Source organism: Limanda limanda, chromosome 9 (genome assembly GCF_963576545.1).
Source record: "Limanda limanda chromosome 9, fLimLim1.1, whole genome shotgun sequence".
NCBI classification, from domain to species: Eukaryota; Metazoa; Chordata; class Actinopteri; order Pleuronectiformes; family Pleuronectidae; genus Limanda; species Limanda limanda.
In genome coordinates, this window is record NC_083644.1 from 13204286 (window position 1) to 13222723 (window position 18438).

The window sequence follows — 18438 nt, forward strand, 5'->3', positions numbered from 1 at the left end:
TGTTCAAAGCAAAACAAATGCACCCGGAGCTGAGTAGACTGCTTCTCATTAACACTGTATTAGAGGGACTACTCTCGTCTCCCATTGCACAATATCCTTCTGTGTCAAAATATTCCTTTTTTTTTTTTTTTACTTTTTCACACCTCTTCCAAGACAGTCCTGCATCCACTGTCACATACGTCCAATCTGTCCTGGCTTCACGGCCTCACCGGAGCAATTCTCACGTCAAAGGTCGTCTCAGCCACTTTGTGCTCTATGAAGGTTGCTGGTGTCCTGGCTGTGCTTGTTAAGCGCATCCAGTGCATTCCGATTCTCCTTGCGATCCTCCAGGGAGCAGTTGGACACGGCGTTGGCCACGATGCAGAACTTGCGGAGGAGGATCTCCCTGAGGAGCAGATAGACCCACGGGTCAAGGATCTGGTTGAGGGAGGCCAGGCGGATCGCCGTCAGGAAGAAGTTGCAGTCCAAGCTGACGTCCCGGCCGGAGGAGTTAGTGGATATCCCCACTTTGGAGTTGCAATCGTGGGAGGAGACCTGGGTGGAGATCATCCTCAGCATCAGTACCTGAGGGGAGAAGGAGAGGCAGGCACGGGTTTGTACCAACAGAGGCATGACGGACGTCTGTATGATTCGGACAAATGGCCTCAAACAGCTTAAACTGAGAGAGTTAGTAGAAATAGGGTTATTCAGGGACAATCTTATAGGAGAAAAACATGTCCTCACTGCAAGTACCGCCACTGTGCTGTCACTGCTACCACAGAGCTGTGGCTTCTATTAATATCATTCGTTGGAACTATTAAATGTGTGCCTGACAGTGCATGACCTCATAGCACACTGAGCAGACCCCCCAAACAGGACTCGGCTAAGTGGATTGCTCCGTAATTACAGCAGCGTTTCAAAGGAAATACATGTGACAGCTAACTGTGGCTTTGTGTGTTTGGAGCAGAGAGATGAAAAAGTAAATAATTCACAAGCATAAACGCTAAATATATTTTGTATTAAATCAGTTCAGTTACATCAAGCCATGAATGAGTACAGCAACTATTTGTGTAAAGGGATGATACAGTTACACGGCATATTGTGGTAAAATTCCTGACGATTAGCTGCATCATTTTAATCCAATAACCGTGATTAGCATGGTGATTTGTTTGCTACTCTAACAGCATGAGCTGCTAATGGCCTGGACTTACTTTGCTCATAATGCTTTTGCTGCTTTTAGAAGCACTTTCAATTTGCTTATATGAGGTTTTATTTAAACCTGCATTACAGGAAATTTTCATTGTTAAACAAAAATCTTCTCAAGCAAGATTAAGCCAGTTCCTTCATCACTGATAATGTTACACATTTGACATGCTGTTGGTGCTATAGTCATATTTCTATTCACAAGAAATATCCTTCTCAAATCTACAACTTGGTGAAATAACCTCAGTTTGTCTATCATGTTTTGATCATTGTCAGCGCATTTTTATAAAAACTGTTATATGATTACATTGATAATTTTGGTCACTACAATAAAAGGTATTATTATTTATTATTATTGCTGTTGTTGTTGTTGTTGTTGTGGTATGTGTTGTTATGAACTGGTGCTCCTATCATTGTTACAACATGACATCTATAAATACTTATATCCATTATAACAGCCAGTCTGACTGAGCTTAAACATGACTAAAGAGTTCCTGGTCCCTCTATTCTCTCCTCACTTCTCTTCTCTCCTCTATTTTTCTCAGCTCATCCCCAACCAGTTGAGTCAGATGTCTTCACACACTGGTTGAGTCTGGTTGGGTTTCTCTATAATATGTAGTGTAAAGTGCCTTGCATGCTAATGTATCAGCTGCAATGCATTGCCTATAAATAACGTACCAGTAAAGGGGACCAGCACACGAGCAGGACGCACATAATCCCTAACAGCTGAATGACGGTCTCCGTGGTGAGTCGCTCCCACTGCTTGGAGGACTGGGACGTGCCGGACTTGGTTTTGCACCGGACAATCAAGCCCCGGATCGTCACCACGTTACAGGAAAGTGTCACCAGCAGAGAGAAAATCCCCAGCACGGCGAAAGTGATGGCGAAGAACATGTTGCCTGGCACTTCTCTGTCTCCGATGCTGATAAAGCACCAGGTGCCCGGCCACTGACGCGTGTACTCCCCGACCCCCACGATGGGCAGCAGCGCAAAGAGCAGCACCAGGAACCAGATGGCAGCCAGGGTCTGCTTAGTGACACTTGTCCTCATGTGGCTGGAGTACCAGTGTGGGTTTGTTATCGCCATGGCTCTCTCAATCGCCATGGCACTGGCCAAGAAGAGCGCGCACAGGCCAAAAGTTGTCATGCACACGCCGAAAAAGGCACAAAGTTTGCCCGATGAGTCGATGCGCTCCCAGCTCAGGTCAGATCTGTAAACCGAGATGACTATCGGGCTCGTCAGCAGCTGTCCAAACAGATCCGTGAGCGCCAGAGAGCCAATGCAAAGCAGGAACGACCTTTTCCTTTTGTTCTCCTTCTTTATATAGGAGACGTAGACCAGGATGAGAGCCAGCGAGTTGCCCACCATGCCGGTGATCATCATGGTGATGGGGAAACCCACTGATACGGATCCACAGCTGGAGTTCTTGGTGCCGTTGTCTTCGCGCAGTGTCTTGGAGATGTTGGCGCTCAGCATCTCTGCAGCGGATGTTTGCGAGCCCTCCACAGAGTGACAACTGTCCGCAGTCATCCTTTGGGGAAGGATGAACCTACTCACAGCAGTGAGCATGGCTTGTGTGTCTGCAGCATCCTCTTACGCGCCACACTGCCCCGGCTGGACGCACTGTTTGGAGGCGCGTCGGCTCCTTTACGCGCTGGAGGCGGGACTTTACGCAGAGAAAGCGCCTGGAGGAAGCACAGAGCTGGGGGGTGTGTGTGGTTTAAATTGATTTAACAAATCATAATCATGACTCCTGGCAACTTAAAGCGATGTTTGCCTTACGATGATCCTAGTATATTATCTATGGCTGCAGCACCTCAGTGGAACAAGGTGCCTGACACGCACCTGCTGCCCACACGATACTATCAACAAATCAGAAGTGAACCACAGAGGAGATAAGGAACAAGAAACCTGCTGTGGTCCTGGAAACATAACCCTTAACCATCTGAAAGCACAGATATACTATTGTAGGCTCTAAAAAAAGTGAGATATTGGCTGTTAAATCAAATACATTCGGCTAATGGAGATTTTTAGAGGAACTTCACATTGAAGTAGATTGAATTATGCATATTTTATTTGAGGAATATATTTGATAATCTTTTGAAAGTGTATCTCCTTTCATAAATATGTTTCATAAATGTTCCGTGCCTGTGCATTTATTAAATGCTAAAATTATTAGAAATGAGACTTGCAGAAGTGGCAGGGAAGCCCACACTAACCAATTAGTCCATATTAACTTGGAAAAGTCCCCAATTGAAGACAATTTACCTCAAAAACGTCACATTATCGTGGCACATGAGTTAAGAATCGAATATGAATTTCTAATGGTGGCATTAAAATCCATGAGTTGGTTTTATTTCCGCATCTTTAGATATTGTTTTATCAGCCTGTAATGTGGCCATAATAAGCCATTACAGATTATGTGGTACTTACATTATTAACTACAACATTCAGAAAGACTGCCTGTCTTTATTAACCATAATTAATAGTATTACTATGCATGGAAACTTAACACTGAATGTTTTGGGAAGAATCATTTTTTGTACTAATTTAACTCCCTGGGGCTGATTTCTGAAATAAGAATCAAAGTGATCAGAAATTATATCAAAGCCAGTTTTCTTAAAAATTTGAATTTCAGAAACCTACACAGACAGATGCTTATCACCAGTTGTGCCACTTAGGTCCAGGATATCCAGTGTTTACACAGTGATGCTGATGGCCACTAAATGCAAAAAAGCAGACTTCCTGTTGCGTTTTTCAAATTGCACCTATAGACTTTTTTGTTTGTCTGGTAATGATACACATGACCAGACAAACAAAAAAGTCGATTGGTGCAATTTGAAAACAGGAAGCCTGCTATTTGGCATTTAGTGGCCATACTTGTACATCAGCTCAACTTAAAATTGAGATGTGTCATCACAACAAGATGGAGATAAAAACTAACTCAAAGATCGATTTTTGGTCACACGGTGTGACCGTGGCATAGCGTCAAAGTTTGATTACACGCCATTAAAACACGATGTTTAAATAAATAATAAATAAATAAATAAAAATGAATTAAATTATTGAACAGTATGGAATGTACTCTAGTAGAGTGTGTAATGCACTATGGTACAAGTACTTTGGTATCTAACTAATGTACCATAGTGTGTACCATAATGTGCACCATAGTATTGTTAAAAGTTAGGGTGGAATTCGTGTGCATTATACATAGAATAAAGCTTTCTGATTGGGGCCTACAGCGATTGAGTATAGTGCTTTTGAATCTGTTGCTCTATGTGCGGCATTCATGTGACCGAGCAGAACCTTTGACAATCTGCAGAATGATCAGACAAGTTGGTAGTTGCAGGCAGTTTGGGTTTAGCCAGGTATGACTTGTCCCTCACACAATCGCACAGGTTAACACAACATGAGTTTGGATGCAGCCTGGACCGGGGCTGAGGAATGGTTTCCTGCAGCTGGGTACTGGGTGGTCCATTACTAACTGTGTGTGCTCCCCCTGCTTTGCTGTAGAGTCTGTTACTGACACTGCACTGAACTCAGAGAGGAAGGCAGCTGCTGGTGATGGAGAGGGACGCCCTGCTGCGCTCACTTACACTGAAGCGAGAGCTTGTTCTTGACAATAACTTAATCCCTATAGCACTTCTCAATACAAGTTACAGAATAAACACATTTATAGCAAAGGTACAGATAATAAAAGCAATAAACGTCACATGGTAAAAGCGGTTTGGTAAAGATGTGTCTTAGGAAGTGGATACGACAGGTAACCTATTCTAATCTTCTCTGGTAGATTCTTCCTTCTTCTGACTGGTTCCTACAAGTCACAACTTTTCATTTATAAAGGTATGGAATTAGTTTTTACAAAACTGAGAGAGCAATGCATTTTTATGGGCTGAAGCTTCATTAGATTACACAGATATAATTCTAACCACCAATACGGACATGATATAATTGTACGGTTGTTCCCTTCTGATTGATTTTTTACTATCTGCAGTAAACTTTGACACGATGTTGAATTTACACACCATCTCGTTTAAATGACCCCTGTGGCCCCTACTACAGTCCATTTGCTTTATGAATAAACCAGTGCATTCAGCCCAGCGTACCCAGGGTAGCAAAGTGCCACCTGTTGACCAAACAGAGAATGACAACACTAAATGAGGGAAATTGCCCAGAGTTCATCTGCTCAGTTCTTGGCCCACCTATTTATTTTGTCTTTAGTTATTAGTTTCAAGATTGACATGATTATCCAAATTGTCAGACTGTAAACTACTCTTGTTTAGTAGAAAACATATATATATATTCACTTCCCAAAATAAAGGTTTAGCAGAACTTCAAGAGTATTAGTCTTTCAGACATCAAATATTTATTCATCATTCAAACCCATAAGTAATAAATCTCCTTTGGGATCCTTGGTCCCTGCCACTAATTCAGAGCGGCTTGGGGCTGATAAGTTTGGGGCCTCCTGCTCGAAACAATGGGTGAATTAAAAATAAGACTTTAAAAGATGTCAGTAAATTATATATCACTGTAATGTCCTAATATTGTATATATACACATATATATATATAAACTACAAATTAACAGTTTCCTCAACTGATAAAATCAACGGTGCTCTACATCAAGTACAATCCTTACCTTTGTCAAATAACAGACAAACAGTGAACAATGGCGACAGGATTTTATTTACACGTGTACACTCTAGTTGTTTCACCAGTAAAGACTGTAATGGCATTCTACTATTAATTGGGACAAAAGGGTTGTTACTGTTATAGCTTTTTGCACTAATCTGAAGGACAAAAATCTGTCTTAATTTGAATTAGTTTCAAAGGTGAAAAAAGAAGAGGGATAACTGAGTTAAGTAGGCCTCAACTGTGTTAAGCAAAATAAAATAAAAATGTTGTTCATGCATCCGTACGTACACATGAAGCATTTTTTTCATTGACCAAAGAATGTTGAACTTCCTCCATTAACGCAAACCAAGCAATATCAAAAAGGAAAATACTTACCTTGAAAACACAAAAACAAAATTTGCATATATCTAGAAAATCAAACAAACGGGCCAAATGTCATTGCTACATCTCATTTTCTAACTTGGTGCTTAAGTACTTTTTACTTGATTCTTTAAAAAATTTAAATTTAAATTTGACTGCATGTAATGAGACAACAAAGAAAGAACCGACTTAAGAAAAACACACTCAGATGTTTCCCCACACCGAAAAAAAAAAAAAATTTAATTTTTACCTCACAGTTGAGTAGAATAAAATGTCCTGCCATTACAAAATTAAGCATTTAAATGGGATACAGCCTCTTCACAGTTTATCTGATTTTCTTATAGGACCAAACAGTTGTGTTTATTGGATACCTATAGTTACACTTGTCACAGGTTGGGGGTGTATATGGTTTTGAAAAGGAGCATGGTGGGTAGCGGAGAGAATTCACGCTGCCGCCGTTTTCTTTTAAGGGAAATAAGACTTTGGGAGGTTGTGTGAAAATGAACAGCATACTCAATGGATGTGGTTGTTTTTTTTCCCTTACAACACAACATGCACTTGTACTAAGGTTCCTTTTGTCGTTTATAAAGGCTGCAATAAAGTTATGCCTTTTTTGAACTGGAGCCAGAATGTGAGGATCCGGAGGACTGGTCACGGCACCTGAAATCACACAAACATCATGGGAAGAAGAACAAGGTCAGCGGGCGGCTCAGTAATTGATGATTCAGTTGTGCAAACAAAAATGACAATAAAAAGAAAAATATCTATATATTTAACACGGCAAAATGTGAACATATTTCTGTGAAATGTAACTCTTATAAGCGAGCCGAGAGACAATAATTATCAGTGCCAGTGTGGTATTCCGCAGAACCCAAACCTTTCGGACGAACGTGATCTAGAGCGCCTGCGTTTCCTCCCTCCAGATGAGGACCTGGAGCGGCTGCGCTTCTGTGCCCTCTCGGGTGAGGAGGAGGGCGAGCGGGACCTCTTCCGCGGAGAGGAGCCCTTGCCAGACCTGGAGCTGGATCTTTTGGAGGAATAAACCAAGCACTGAGGTCAGTAAGGTCAAGGCAGGAGCATCACCAGGATGGGCATTTATCAAGCTTTTCTGAACAAGATCACTTATGACTTATGCTTCGGAGAAAAAAATCGAAACTGAACGGTGTACATCTGATTCAAGTAAATATTTAGCTTTAAACATGAAGAGATTAACTCCTGAAGGCATGTACACAAGAGACCAAGAGCACTTGTTACATATACTCTTGATGACTGCTAGGAAAATGGTGACAATAAAATGGTTGAATCCACAGCCACCTACAGTGGCACAGTGGAAACAAAAGCTAAGGGAAGTGTATGGAATGGAGGATTTAACTGCTCAATTACAATTAAGGTCTGATGTTTTTGTGAGGGGGTGGCTACCTATTGCAGGATACCTCTCTAACTGAGGGGAATCCTGTGGTACGAGGGAATGTCTTAACTGTCCACTTCTTTCTTTATTTCTTTATTATTTTTCACTAATCAGTCTGTCATATATAATTTGTGATGTTGTCAAGGAATGTTTGTGTTTCTCTTCAATAAAGTTCTAAAAAAAAAAAATAAAAAATAAAAAATAAAAAAACAAACAAAAAAAAAAATGAAGAGATTTAGAACACTACAGCTGAGAGATGCTTGATGAAGACTCCAGAGTCTATTCAGCCTTCTGAGCCTTTTGACTTTCAAAACGAAACAAAAGCTGCAGTACTTCAATTGCGGCCTGACTGACACCAGGAGCAGAACCGCATCAAGTGATTGAAACCCATCATAAAAGTTTGACTCGTGACCAAAATAACAATCAGCAGATTGAAGAAGATTCCCTCCATGTGGAGTTATCACAGTACAAACTTTAAGTAATGGATAGGAGTTTTTCTGGAGCTTACAGCCCCACACATACATACACTCTCTAAAGGGAGAGAGTGCATGCCACCTCATTCACCTGGAGTGGGACCTGGAGCGAGATCCAGATCTGGAGCTGGATGAGCTTCTAGAGCCAGATCTGAAAGACAAAAAGACAGAATCTTTCCAATATTTTCTAAACAGAAACACAGCTACATACAGTAGTTAATGTAGCAATTCAAAGGCCAACTGTTTAACTTTACTTAAGTTTTTTTGGACAGTAACTAGTCTCACTAGAACATATTCCGATGACAAACAGTATACATCTGTGGGTTGACTGCAGTGATAGAAAGATAACAAATATGACCGAATCTAACTGAAGCAGGTGAATCAATAGATAAACAATGTAAAAGGAAAAACGTTGTGCTTCTTTGGATCAACACTACAAATAAACAAGTCCTTCCATCTTAAAATCCAACACAATAAATATCATTAAAAACAACAATGCCATCTGCACATCACTCATCTTACAGCAGGGGTGGGGGGGTTCAGAGGAAGGTACAACAACACGTCAGCAGAACAGGACATTCAATTGATGTTGATCAGTGAATCAGAGGGAAGATTGAACTGATACTGACATTTTGCCCGGAGTTACCCTTGACCTGTACCCTTTTACCTGGACCTCGACCGTGAACTGGAGCTGGAGGAGCGGGACGACGAGCCCGAGCGGGACGAGCCCGAGCGGCTGCTCTTTTTCTTGGCTGGCTTCTCTTCTTCATCGCTGGCGACCAGGTCGTACTTTGACAGGTCTCCGTCTTCATCGTCATCATCCTGGTGACAGAAGTGTTTTTAAGACAACCTTCATATTTGTTATCGTTTTGATTTGTGCTCTCGAATCTCCGGCCTTCTTTCTTACATCCAGTTTGTACTTGGACAGGTCGCCCTCTTCCTCTTCGTCATCATCATCTTCGTCGTCGTCTTCTTCACGTTTTGCAACTACTACTTTCTTTTCAACTTCTTTAGAGGAAGATGTGCTGTTGGGCTTTCCACGAAACTTTTTCTTTTTCCTACCAAACTGCAGAAGAAAGCAAAAACACATTCCACATCAGTAAATGTTACATCTGCAACATATTAGACGATAAATACTTGTTGGTTTCCGTATTGGAAACCATGTGTCTCATTTCAACATATGCTAACTCATCAGAACAAGATTACGATATGGCTGAAGTGTCTCAATGATCAAACATTACATCTGATAGATGATTCAGCACCATTTTAATCTCACCTCGTCATATTCACCATCAGATTCCTCCCGTTCGATGTATTCTACATTCTCCCTTTCATTGAACCCTCCACCATAACCTGTGAGCAGATGAGAGGAAATAAGAAGTCAGGAACTGACATTCAAAAGGAGAAAGAAACGGGCGAACAGAAAACGATTCACGTTACCTGTTCTCTCTTCAAGCTTGGCATATTTAGGTGTGTTACACATGTTGCACTCTGACCGTCTCGCCCAGTTCACGTTGCCACATCTTTATGACACAGGGAGAGGGAAAAAAACACAATTAATACTTTATGTCAAAGTGAAAATGCTTAACTTGTGAAATATATGTTTACTAAGCCTCCTTAGGATGTCGTGTTGTTATTACTGTCTGTGTTTGGTATTAGTTTGAATCTTAGCTTATTTGTTTGAAAGCAAAACTATACAAAAACACATTTTAAACTAGGTGGAAGGAAGTGGTATAAGTCAGGGAGGAAACCATTAAAGGTGCTGATTTTTCCAGCGTTGGTGCATTTAGCATTTTTTACCACTGTCCCATGAAATAAATCATAGATCTTGAATAAATAAATCAGGGACATTTAGGGAACAATATCTGTGAGTGTGTACATTTTAGTGTAGCTTGAATTAAAGAGGACTGTTGGAAGTTGTGTGTGATTTCTGGGTGCCAGTCAAGTTATCATGAACCTCACCGGAGAACAAAAACGTCATGGACAACAAAACCAATGGTCAACTACACGATTTAGCTGTTACTGTTTCTAATTTGTGTTTAAATGCAATGATTGTTTCAGACTTTACATCAGCTATGACACCGATGTGAAGGGTGTTTGACTGGGACGCCTCACAGAACGTTACCATAAATACCTACGTTTTGCATTGCCAGTCATTTGCACTGAAGAGGCCTCTGCTCTTCTCGGCCAGGGTTTTCCCAATCTCCGTCCCACCGGCTTTCATCATCTTTGCCTCTGTGGTTTTCTCTGTTGAGAAACAAAACAACGTGTGTTAGTAATGCCTGCTTTTCCTCGGAGAAGGTATATTCTGAAAGACATACAGATAAAAGCATAAGGGACTCACCGACACCACATCTGTTACAGCTGGTTCTTCTGGCAAAATTTACGTTGCCACACCTGCAAATCACACAGGAGATAAGGAGCATGTTACGAAATCATTCCAGCATTAAAGTGGACATGTTCCCACAAACGTACGCCAGCGAATCGGTGATGCTTTAACTGTTGTGTTTACGTGTCACAGCAGTAGTGAGTTGTGTGTGTGTGTGTGTGTGTGTGGGGGGGGGGGTGATCTCTGGCCTCTGCAGCTGGCTTGTCGCAGATCACTCGCAACGTGATACGTGATGACTCCACGTTAAAGTTGCAGTCAGAACTCGACTCCTACACCAGTGAAACCAGCACCCACACCAGATCTGACCTCAGCCCACACAAGCTAACCACAGCTAGCATTGCTCTCCAGAAAGTACGCAAGTCTTCGCAACTTAACTCGACCCCCAAGTGGCATGAAAACAAGACGTGTTACCCCCCCCCCCCCTCTCTGTTGCACGGTACGATACGTGGCGTCTATCCTGGTCGTGCTGTTGCTAACGAGCAGGGAACTCAGACATGAAGGCGACTTGTTAGCCAGTGTGCTAAGCTAAGCTAGCTTCAGACAAATGCTAAGAGGGCCCGAGCTAGCCACCGTTAGCTTGCTAGCACGGTGGACAAATCAATTACCCCGCTGATCTACAGCACCTAGCCTGAACATGTTTGGTTTATTCCACCCGTTAGGGGCACGTACTTTTTGTCAGGACAGATCCAGTCTCCGTCGCTGACCCGAAAGCTCTTCCCCGACCCCGACATGTTGCTGTCTGTTAACATTGGAGCGCTGGATGAGTCCGTGTGAGATCCGTGTGTTCAGTCCACCTCTCTGCGCTGCTGCGTTCAAGTGCTCCCCGTACATCCGGCAACTCAGCGTTCTCTGCGCGGACATTTGGGAAAACATGGACTGTGGTGTTTACAGTGCAAAGCAAATGTGGCAAAGAGTTGTGTTTTGCATGTGTTTTTGACGCTAATAACACGTTTATTATTTGTTAGGTGACTTCAATTGATCAGGTTGTATAATACAAATATATTCCTGGAGGTGTTTGAATGCAACACTGACAAAGGACGTAGCTGTTTTGTTGAGAAAAGTTCAGAAGAGACATTAAGTGTTTTAATCTAAATACTTAGCAGATGGTGCTACTCTCAAGGGATTCTGTCAATTTTCTTTATTCAGCCAATAAAATATGAGAATAAGTCACACTAGTGCAAGTATCCACTACAATGCACTATAATCTACAGTAATATGTAAATAAACCTAATCTTACACACCAGTGGTCCATTCTGAAGTATAATTCATCTGCAGTTCTTCACATATCACACAAATGTAACATTAAAGGTCCAGTGTGTAAGATGTAGGTGAAAGGGATCTAACGACAGACATTTCATTAAAAATAATCCTAGTGATGTTTTGACTAGTGTGTTTCATCTAAATTATACAAATTGTTGTTGTATTTCCCCTAAAATGGGCCTTTAAATTGAAATACTTTATATTTACATCAGGGGGTCCTCTCTATGGAGGCCCCCATGTTTCTTGTAGTAGCCCAGACTGGACTAACTAAACACCCTTTGAGTTTTTATAAAATCTGAAGGTTACCACAGGTTTTCTTTCTTGTTTGGAAGAGGAGGATAATGTGAGGGGTATTCAGCTGCAACATGCAACTTCACCAATTTATATCACCATATTCTACACACTGCAACTTTAAAGGTTCAATGTGTTGAATTGAGTGACATCTAGTGGTGAAGTTACATGGGCCTGGAGAATGTCATTGTTTTGATATTGTATTTCAAAACAATATCAAAATATCGTTTTGATTTTGTATTTTCACTCACTAAACGGAAGTAAATGTTGATATGAGACATATATATATATATATTCATAATTTTTTGAGTTAATATTTACATGTGTCTTCATGTCATGTCTCTATTTACAAGTGTGATGTTTGTTTTGTTGTGGACTAAACAGAACAAGACATCGTGCTGAGTTTGCTGAATTCATATTTAATTTTATGTTAGTAAGTTTTTATTATATTCTCTCTATATTTGATAAATACTCTAAAGAACACAATTAAATCATTTGTGAGTGAACATTACAAATGTGAGGTTATTGTAATGTCATTTATATTAAGAAATGAGTTATACTTGAAAGCAACAGTTTTTGTGATAATGTTTGGAAATTCATGATATTTTTTTTATCATTCCTGTGGTTTAAACTGTGTGTTTCCCTATTGAATACAAGGTTTGACAGGTTATAAAAACGGGGAATGTGGCCTGAATATGTATGGTTAATGTTGGGGTTTAAAAAGGAAAAACTGCCTTAGTACTTATTGATTTAAACTATCAAAACTATAACTTTAAATACTAAAATATGAAAGATATCGAGGCAGAGACAGTGGATCTCTGAGTAACATTTTATCTCCAGATCCATCAACCCACAAGGTCTCCTTAATAACTTACGACTCAACTGATCCTGCTTGTACCATCTTCTCACAATGTCAGCTGTGGCCACTAGATGGCAGATGGCGTTAACGTTTAACACTGCACATGTTCACAAACCCTCCTGTTTTATTTTGGTCCCTGTCCTCTGATCGCAGCCTCACAATCATTCTGCTTGTTCGTCTAGATCAGGGCTGTGTGAGGCTGAAGTGTAGGAAAACAGACAGTGTGTGTACTCACATGTACTTCTCTGCATTTCACACGTAGGTTGTGATATATTGTTTATCAAAGCAGGCCTTTGAATAATAATCAACTTAATGCAGGAGCAAACATGATAAAACATAGATTCACAGTAATTAGTTTAGCAGATTCTGCTCTTCGTTCTATGTCTCAAAGAAACATCTTAGATACTGTTACCGTGTATTTACAATGTGTATCAATATTTATGGATGAATTAAAATTCCCTTTGCATATACCACCAAGCTTTGAGGGCATTTGCTATATGTGCTGTATATATATGTAAAGGAAGGTTAGCTATATTGTTACCTTGTAAGTGAATACGATATTTTTTAGCTTGGTTCATGGCACAAAAACCAAATGAGAGTAAAAATGTTGATTCTTACAGGTCCTGCAAAATGTCATATGTGGTAGGTGGTAGTAAAATGATACTTGTTGAACTCTATACAAATTTTGGCAATATTAATTCACTTATCTGGACACCCTGTTATGGTTAAAAACATGTAAAATAGGTGTTGGTGAAATATCCACTAGTTGGACGTGTCTGCCTGTAGCATAAATATCAGTAATGCACCAATCTCTCCAGGAACAGCTTAAAATAATCATGAGGTAGCTATAATTATAATAACTTTAAATGAGAAATGTAAAATAACCATATATTAATAAATAACAATCCACTTTAAACAAACTAACTAAAATGGACAAGAGGGAGGAAGTCCCCTCGAGTTTCTCCAGAGGTCTGTACTGATATAATATGAGAAACATTAACGTAATTTACAAACCACTGTTTAAGGGAAGAAAGCTTGACCTATTTGAAGTCCAGATCCGGTTCATTACTTGGGTCCTTGACATCTCACAGAATTCAAACAGTAAATATTATCAACAGTTTTTCCGAAAGAACTATCAATCAAATCTGACTCAGCTCAATAACAGTCAGTAGAGCGACACAAAACAATAATACAAGACGAGAAAATGTCTCCACTCTAAGTATCTGGGCAGCAAACATGCAGGATGTGCACCGCACAGTGTGTTTTAAGTAAACACCATTAATGAAGAAGAAGGAGCAAAGGTGCAGTTATTCCTCGGGCATTTAAACTTAACAACTGCTGCACTTGAGTAGACGCTGGAGCTTATGCTGCTCCAGAATTGCCCTTGTCCACCCAATCTGCTGTCAGGTCAAAGTCAGGGACCCTTGGAGGTCCCTGTCACAGCTGGTCCGTGACCCCGGGGCCACACCAGCAGCCATTTTAGTGTTTCAACTGGACTCATTTACTTCTGTTTCCTTTGCTCTCTGCTACCATTTTGTGACGGCGCTGAAGTGACATTGCAGAGGCTTGTTCCTTACGTCTCGGACGAGATGGGTTCTATTTAATTGAGTAGACTGGAGATCGACTGAACAAGATCATTTTTAATCGTACATTGTTTTAATCACCGTGTATCTGTTGGAGAGGCATGTACTTGATTTATGAGCTGCACGCAAGGTTTATTAGGACGAAGGGCCGGCAAAGATATGGTATCAGAGGCGAGAGAGGGACATTTTTATGATCCAGACTCCTTCCGCTTAAAGGAAACGACTCTTGGACTCGTCAGTATAATATAGAACATTATTCGCAGAGGGAAGAAGCTTGATACTGCATCAAAACAGCGGCCTCTACCCACATCGTTTGTAATTTGTTGATGATATGGAATCCTCTCTGTTCTGTTGGAGTTCTGTCTACTTCATCAAAGTCATATTTCATGAAGGAAGCCTCTCTTCTCACAGACAGCGCAGGGACCCTCTCGACTCGTGGGTTTCAGCTGAGGGTATATACTCTCTGCTCGCTTTCGGCGGAGCACAGGAGAGAATGAAAGGAGATATGAAGTAAATAAAGCTATGAATAACTAATAAGGAGACATTACCAGTGCTGTTGCATGTTTGTTTGCAGCACAGAGTTGCATGAAAGATTCAGAGAGGAGTCGGGCAATTAAATAGCACTTAGGTAAACTACGTCCAATTACATTAAAGTGGCTTTACTGGCAGTAATGCTCTCTTAACTTTACTGTGTCCCTTTCTGGCCGATGTACAACCCGCCATCTGATTAGGTCCTGGGTCAATAAAACTACTCACAGAGATTTTTCATGGGTTCCAATGAGGCTTTGGCGAGGACGACGCTGTTTTCTAGCCCAGTGGGTGGTCATGGATGAGGGTTCGTGCACAGCGGAGTCTCTGACAGAGAAAGGCAGCCACGTATGTGGGTTTGGAAAAACCTGCTGCAAGCCACCAGAGCCTTCCAATGCTGACAGATGGCAGGGAGCTGTTCCCGTGAAAAGAGGAATAGGGTGAGGGCGAAAGGGTCGGAGGCATGGTGGATGCTGGCACGCTCCACCCACTGCTCTTATCTCGGTGTCATGATTCAGCATTAATCGAGGGAGCAACGTGACTCTCCCCTTGCGCCAAACAAAAGTCAACTTCAGGGCTGTTAGATGGATGTGACCGCACGTTCGTCAGAGGAGAGTGGAACGCCGTCAGAGAGGTGGCCCTGTGTTCACACCTCGGAGGCGATAGGTGAAGTGTGAGGTGCCGGGCGAACCCCATCAAAAATATATAACGCAGTCTAGTGGACAGTGAAACAAACAGCTGGAGCAGGAAGACTGGGCGCCGCATTGTGCTGTATCCTCTGCTCCTTATCACTAAAGCACATTCATTTTTTGAGTCTGCCTTTTACGATCCACTCTCACTAAAAAGCATGCTACAGTCGGCAATATTTGAAAGTGATCATTCTACTGTTTAGCAGTAATAAAATGCAAGATGGAGCAAGTTCTACTAGATCATCAATTCTGGTTTTGTAAGTGTATTAAAGCACTTTTCAAACTTGTGCTTATTGCAATTTATATTAATGCACTAGGGCAGCATGGTGGTCTTTCTGTGTGGAGTTTGCATGTTCTCCTCTCGTCTGTATGAGGTGTCTCCCGCTACGAAGGCTTCCTCCCATAGTCCAGAGACATTAGAGGTTCGAAAGTGAATTAGATGATGAATGTGAGTGTGAAGGGTTGTTTGTCTCTTTGTTTCCCTGGCGACCTTTTCAGACTGTTCCCCGCCTCTTGCCCTATGTCAGCTGGGATTGGCTCAAGCTCCCCCTGCCACCATTAAGCAGTTTGGAAAATGGATGGGTATTAATACACTTCTGTCCATTTTCAAGGAACTACAGAGACGAATTATTTGTTACGTTGTTATCTGCATTTATTTTTCCTATGTAGGTTTTCATAAAAATCACTGGACAAACAACATATAAAATTGGTGGCAGGATGCAGTGTGTGTCAGGGATGAACCCTCTAATTTTTGGTGCAGATCCAGGGATTTTTCTTCACTGTTTTTATACTGTGAGATAGTGTGTTTGACATTTCCCAGGAATTAATTCATAGATCTTGACGGAAAAAACTCAGGCACAATAAGGGGACTGATCTGTATTAGAGCGTACAACTTGATGCAGCTTTTGTAGAATTTAAGGGGATTGATGCCTTGATGTAGGTATGCATTCAACTTGTACCATTGTAGTTCTTTCCTAAGTCGGGTAAAAATCCTCTGGAGAAAATAACTATTTCAAAACCATGTTCTTGTAAGAGAAGCCTGTTTTCGACAACCATCATACCTCGGGCTTGCAGGTGATCTCGAGCTGTCCTGGCTGACAATACCGATGTGTCAAGTTCGGCAGATCTTGACAGGCCAGAGAATTGGAGGAGTGATGTTAGCACTGGGTCTGAGACCGGACGATTGTTCCTAAAAATAGAATCAGGGAATTTCACAGATAAAGTGTTCACAGGGCGAGAGGTGATCTCGCTTGATGATGCCCACAGTGTGTCAGCGCAAAAATGCAATATCCAAACCCCTGCTTCCATTAAGGCGAGGCCAGGAGGACAATCTTCCAATGTCATTTCTCTGCTGGTTTTGTCAGCTCTGTTGAGTACACTCTTGTTTAATTGCTGTGCATCACTTTTGGGGACCACTCTGAAAAGGAGAGAAATCAATGTCCTTCATGCTCCAACTCCAGGCAGAAGAAAGTAAGTATCACTCTCTCCCTGAATAACTTTGTGTCTCTGAGCAAAGTGTTGACAGGAACACCAGTTAAATCTTGCAATATTTTAAACAGTGTACTAGAGAGTAATTAGTAATATTTAAGCCGAAGCTGTTTATTTGATGGAAATAGACGGACCAGTCTTTAATCAATTATGAAACGTAATTCATTAAACACTCTTTAAAATTTGATATTGCTTGATGTGTCGGATGATATTTCACACACCACATGGCGCTCTGTCTTTTGGATGTTGTATATTCTTGAGGCGGAGGAGAGAGATAGGTAGAGTGAGGGGGAAATTGACAGATGGACGGAGAAAGCGAAGAGGAGACGGGTTCACAGTAAACAATAGACTCTAATTAAGTGACCTGACTTCAATCTGAGGCATTTTGTCTGGAAAATTGTTTTTGTGATTCGACGCAATTCAACCGTGTATTTGATCCCGCAATTCTCCTCCAGTTATCTCTAACCTCCCCCCACAATGATCGGTTATTCACTCCAAGTTTCCCGTTGCCACCTCGCCGCTGGGCTGACAGCTACTGAGGAGGTAATCTGATTTCCATGTAACAATGGCTAATTCAGGAAAATAGGAAGCAGCTTCGGCGCAGCCTCAGCCTATGCGTCATCTGGCTCTGCTGCTGGCAGTGACACAGTCCTGGCAGTGGGGTGATTAATGTGATAGGTGGAATTTGTCTCGTTATGTTGACACCGGCTAATAAATGCCTTGTAAACAGCCAGTCGCAGCTGTTAATGCATCATCATAATCCAGGATTAGGAGGTGCCAGGCATGGCCAATAAAAGCAATTAGGCACTGACAAAATTAATTCGCCCATACTCTGACTTTCCTGCGCCCTGACCATTCACAGGGAAATTGGAGTGTCTCGCGTGATTCCTTACAGGGTCGCCAGGGGATAAGCACGACGAGAATCTCCTCATTAAATGAAGAATATCCAACTCAAATGATGCTAACTACAATGCGGCACTTGTGGGAATATCAACTGCAAGTTAGATTGAAATGAGAACAACTCTCCTGCTTTTTGTCTCCGATCTGGAATCATGACATTTTCAGCTTGGTGGGGAAAATATCAAAAGCAGACTCAAAGGGTAAAGCTCCTTTTCAACTGGTCAAAAAAAAAAAATCCATTAATATCTCTCTATTGTGTGCAATGGGAATGGATCCAATTTGCATTCACTCTAGGGTCAAATAACACGGACATTGGTCTTTATCGGCTTTGGCTCGGATCTGCAGTGATGGAAACAAGACACACAGGTGAACTCGCAAAAGGTGACAGAGCGCC

The 18438-nt window shown here is 41.5% G+C and overlaps 2 protein-coding genes across 2 annotated transcripts; both read right to left on the reverse strand.

Moving 5' to 3' along the window:
* Positions 1-237: 237 nt before the first annotated feature.
* ptger3 (prostaglandin E receptor 3 (subtype EP3)) lies at positions 238-2712 on the reverse strand. The gene is made up of 2 exons (XM_061078782.1): positions 1861-2712; positions 238-564 (listed from the first exon to the last, which is right to left on the reverse strand). Exons 1-2 carry the CDS (start codon positions 2710-2712, stop codon positions 238-240), a joined length of 1179 nt encoding a protein of 392 aa, XP_060934765.1.
* A 3134-nt stretch (positions 2713-5846) lies between these two features.
* zranb2 (zinc finger, RAN-binding domain containing 2) lies at positions 5847-11235 on the reverse strand. Its single transcript, XM_061077565.1, has 10 exons — positions 11116-11235; positions 10402-10454; positions 10196-10304; positions 9498-9580; positions 9334-9410; positions 8965-9123; positions 8725-8879; positions 8149-8208; positions 7054-7203; positions 5847-6836 (listed from the first exon to the last, which is right to left on the reverse strand). The coding sequence occupies exons 1-10, from the start codon at positions 11193-11195 to the stop codon at positions 6779-6781; spliced, it is 984 nt and encodes a 327-aa protein (XP_060933548.1). The 5' UTR covers positions 11196-11235; the 3' UTR covers positions 5847-6778.
* Between the last annotated feature and the right edge of the window lie 7203 nt (positions 11236-18438).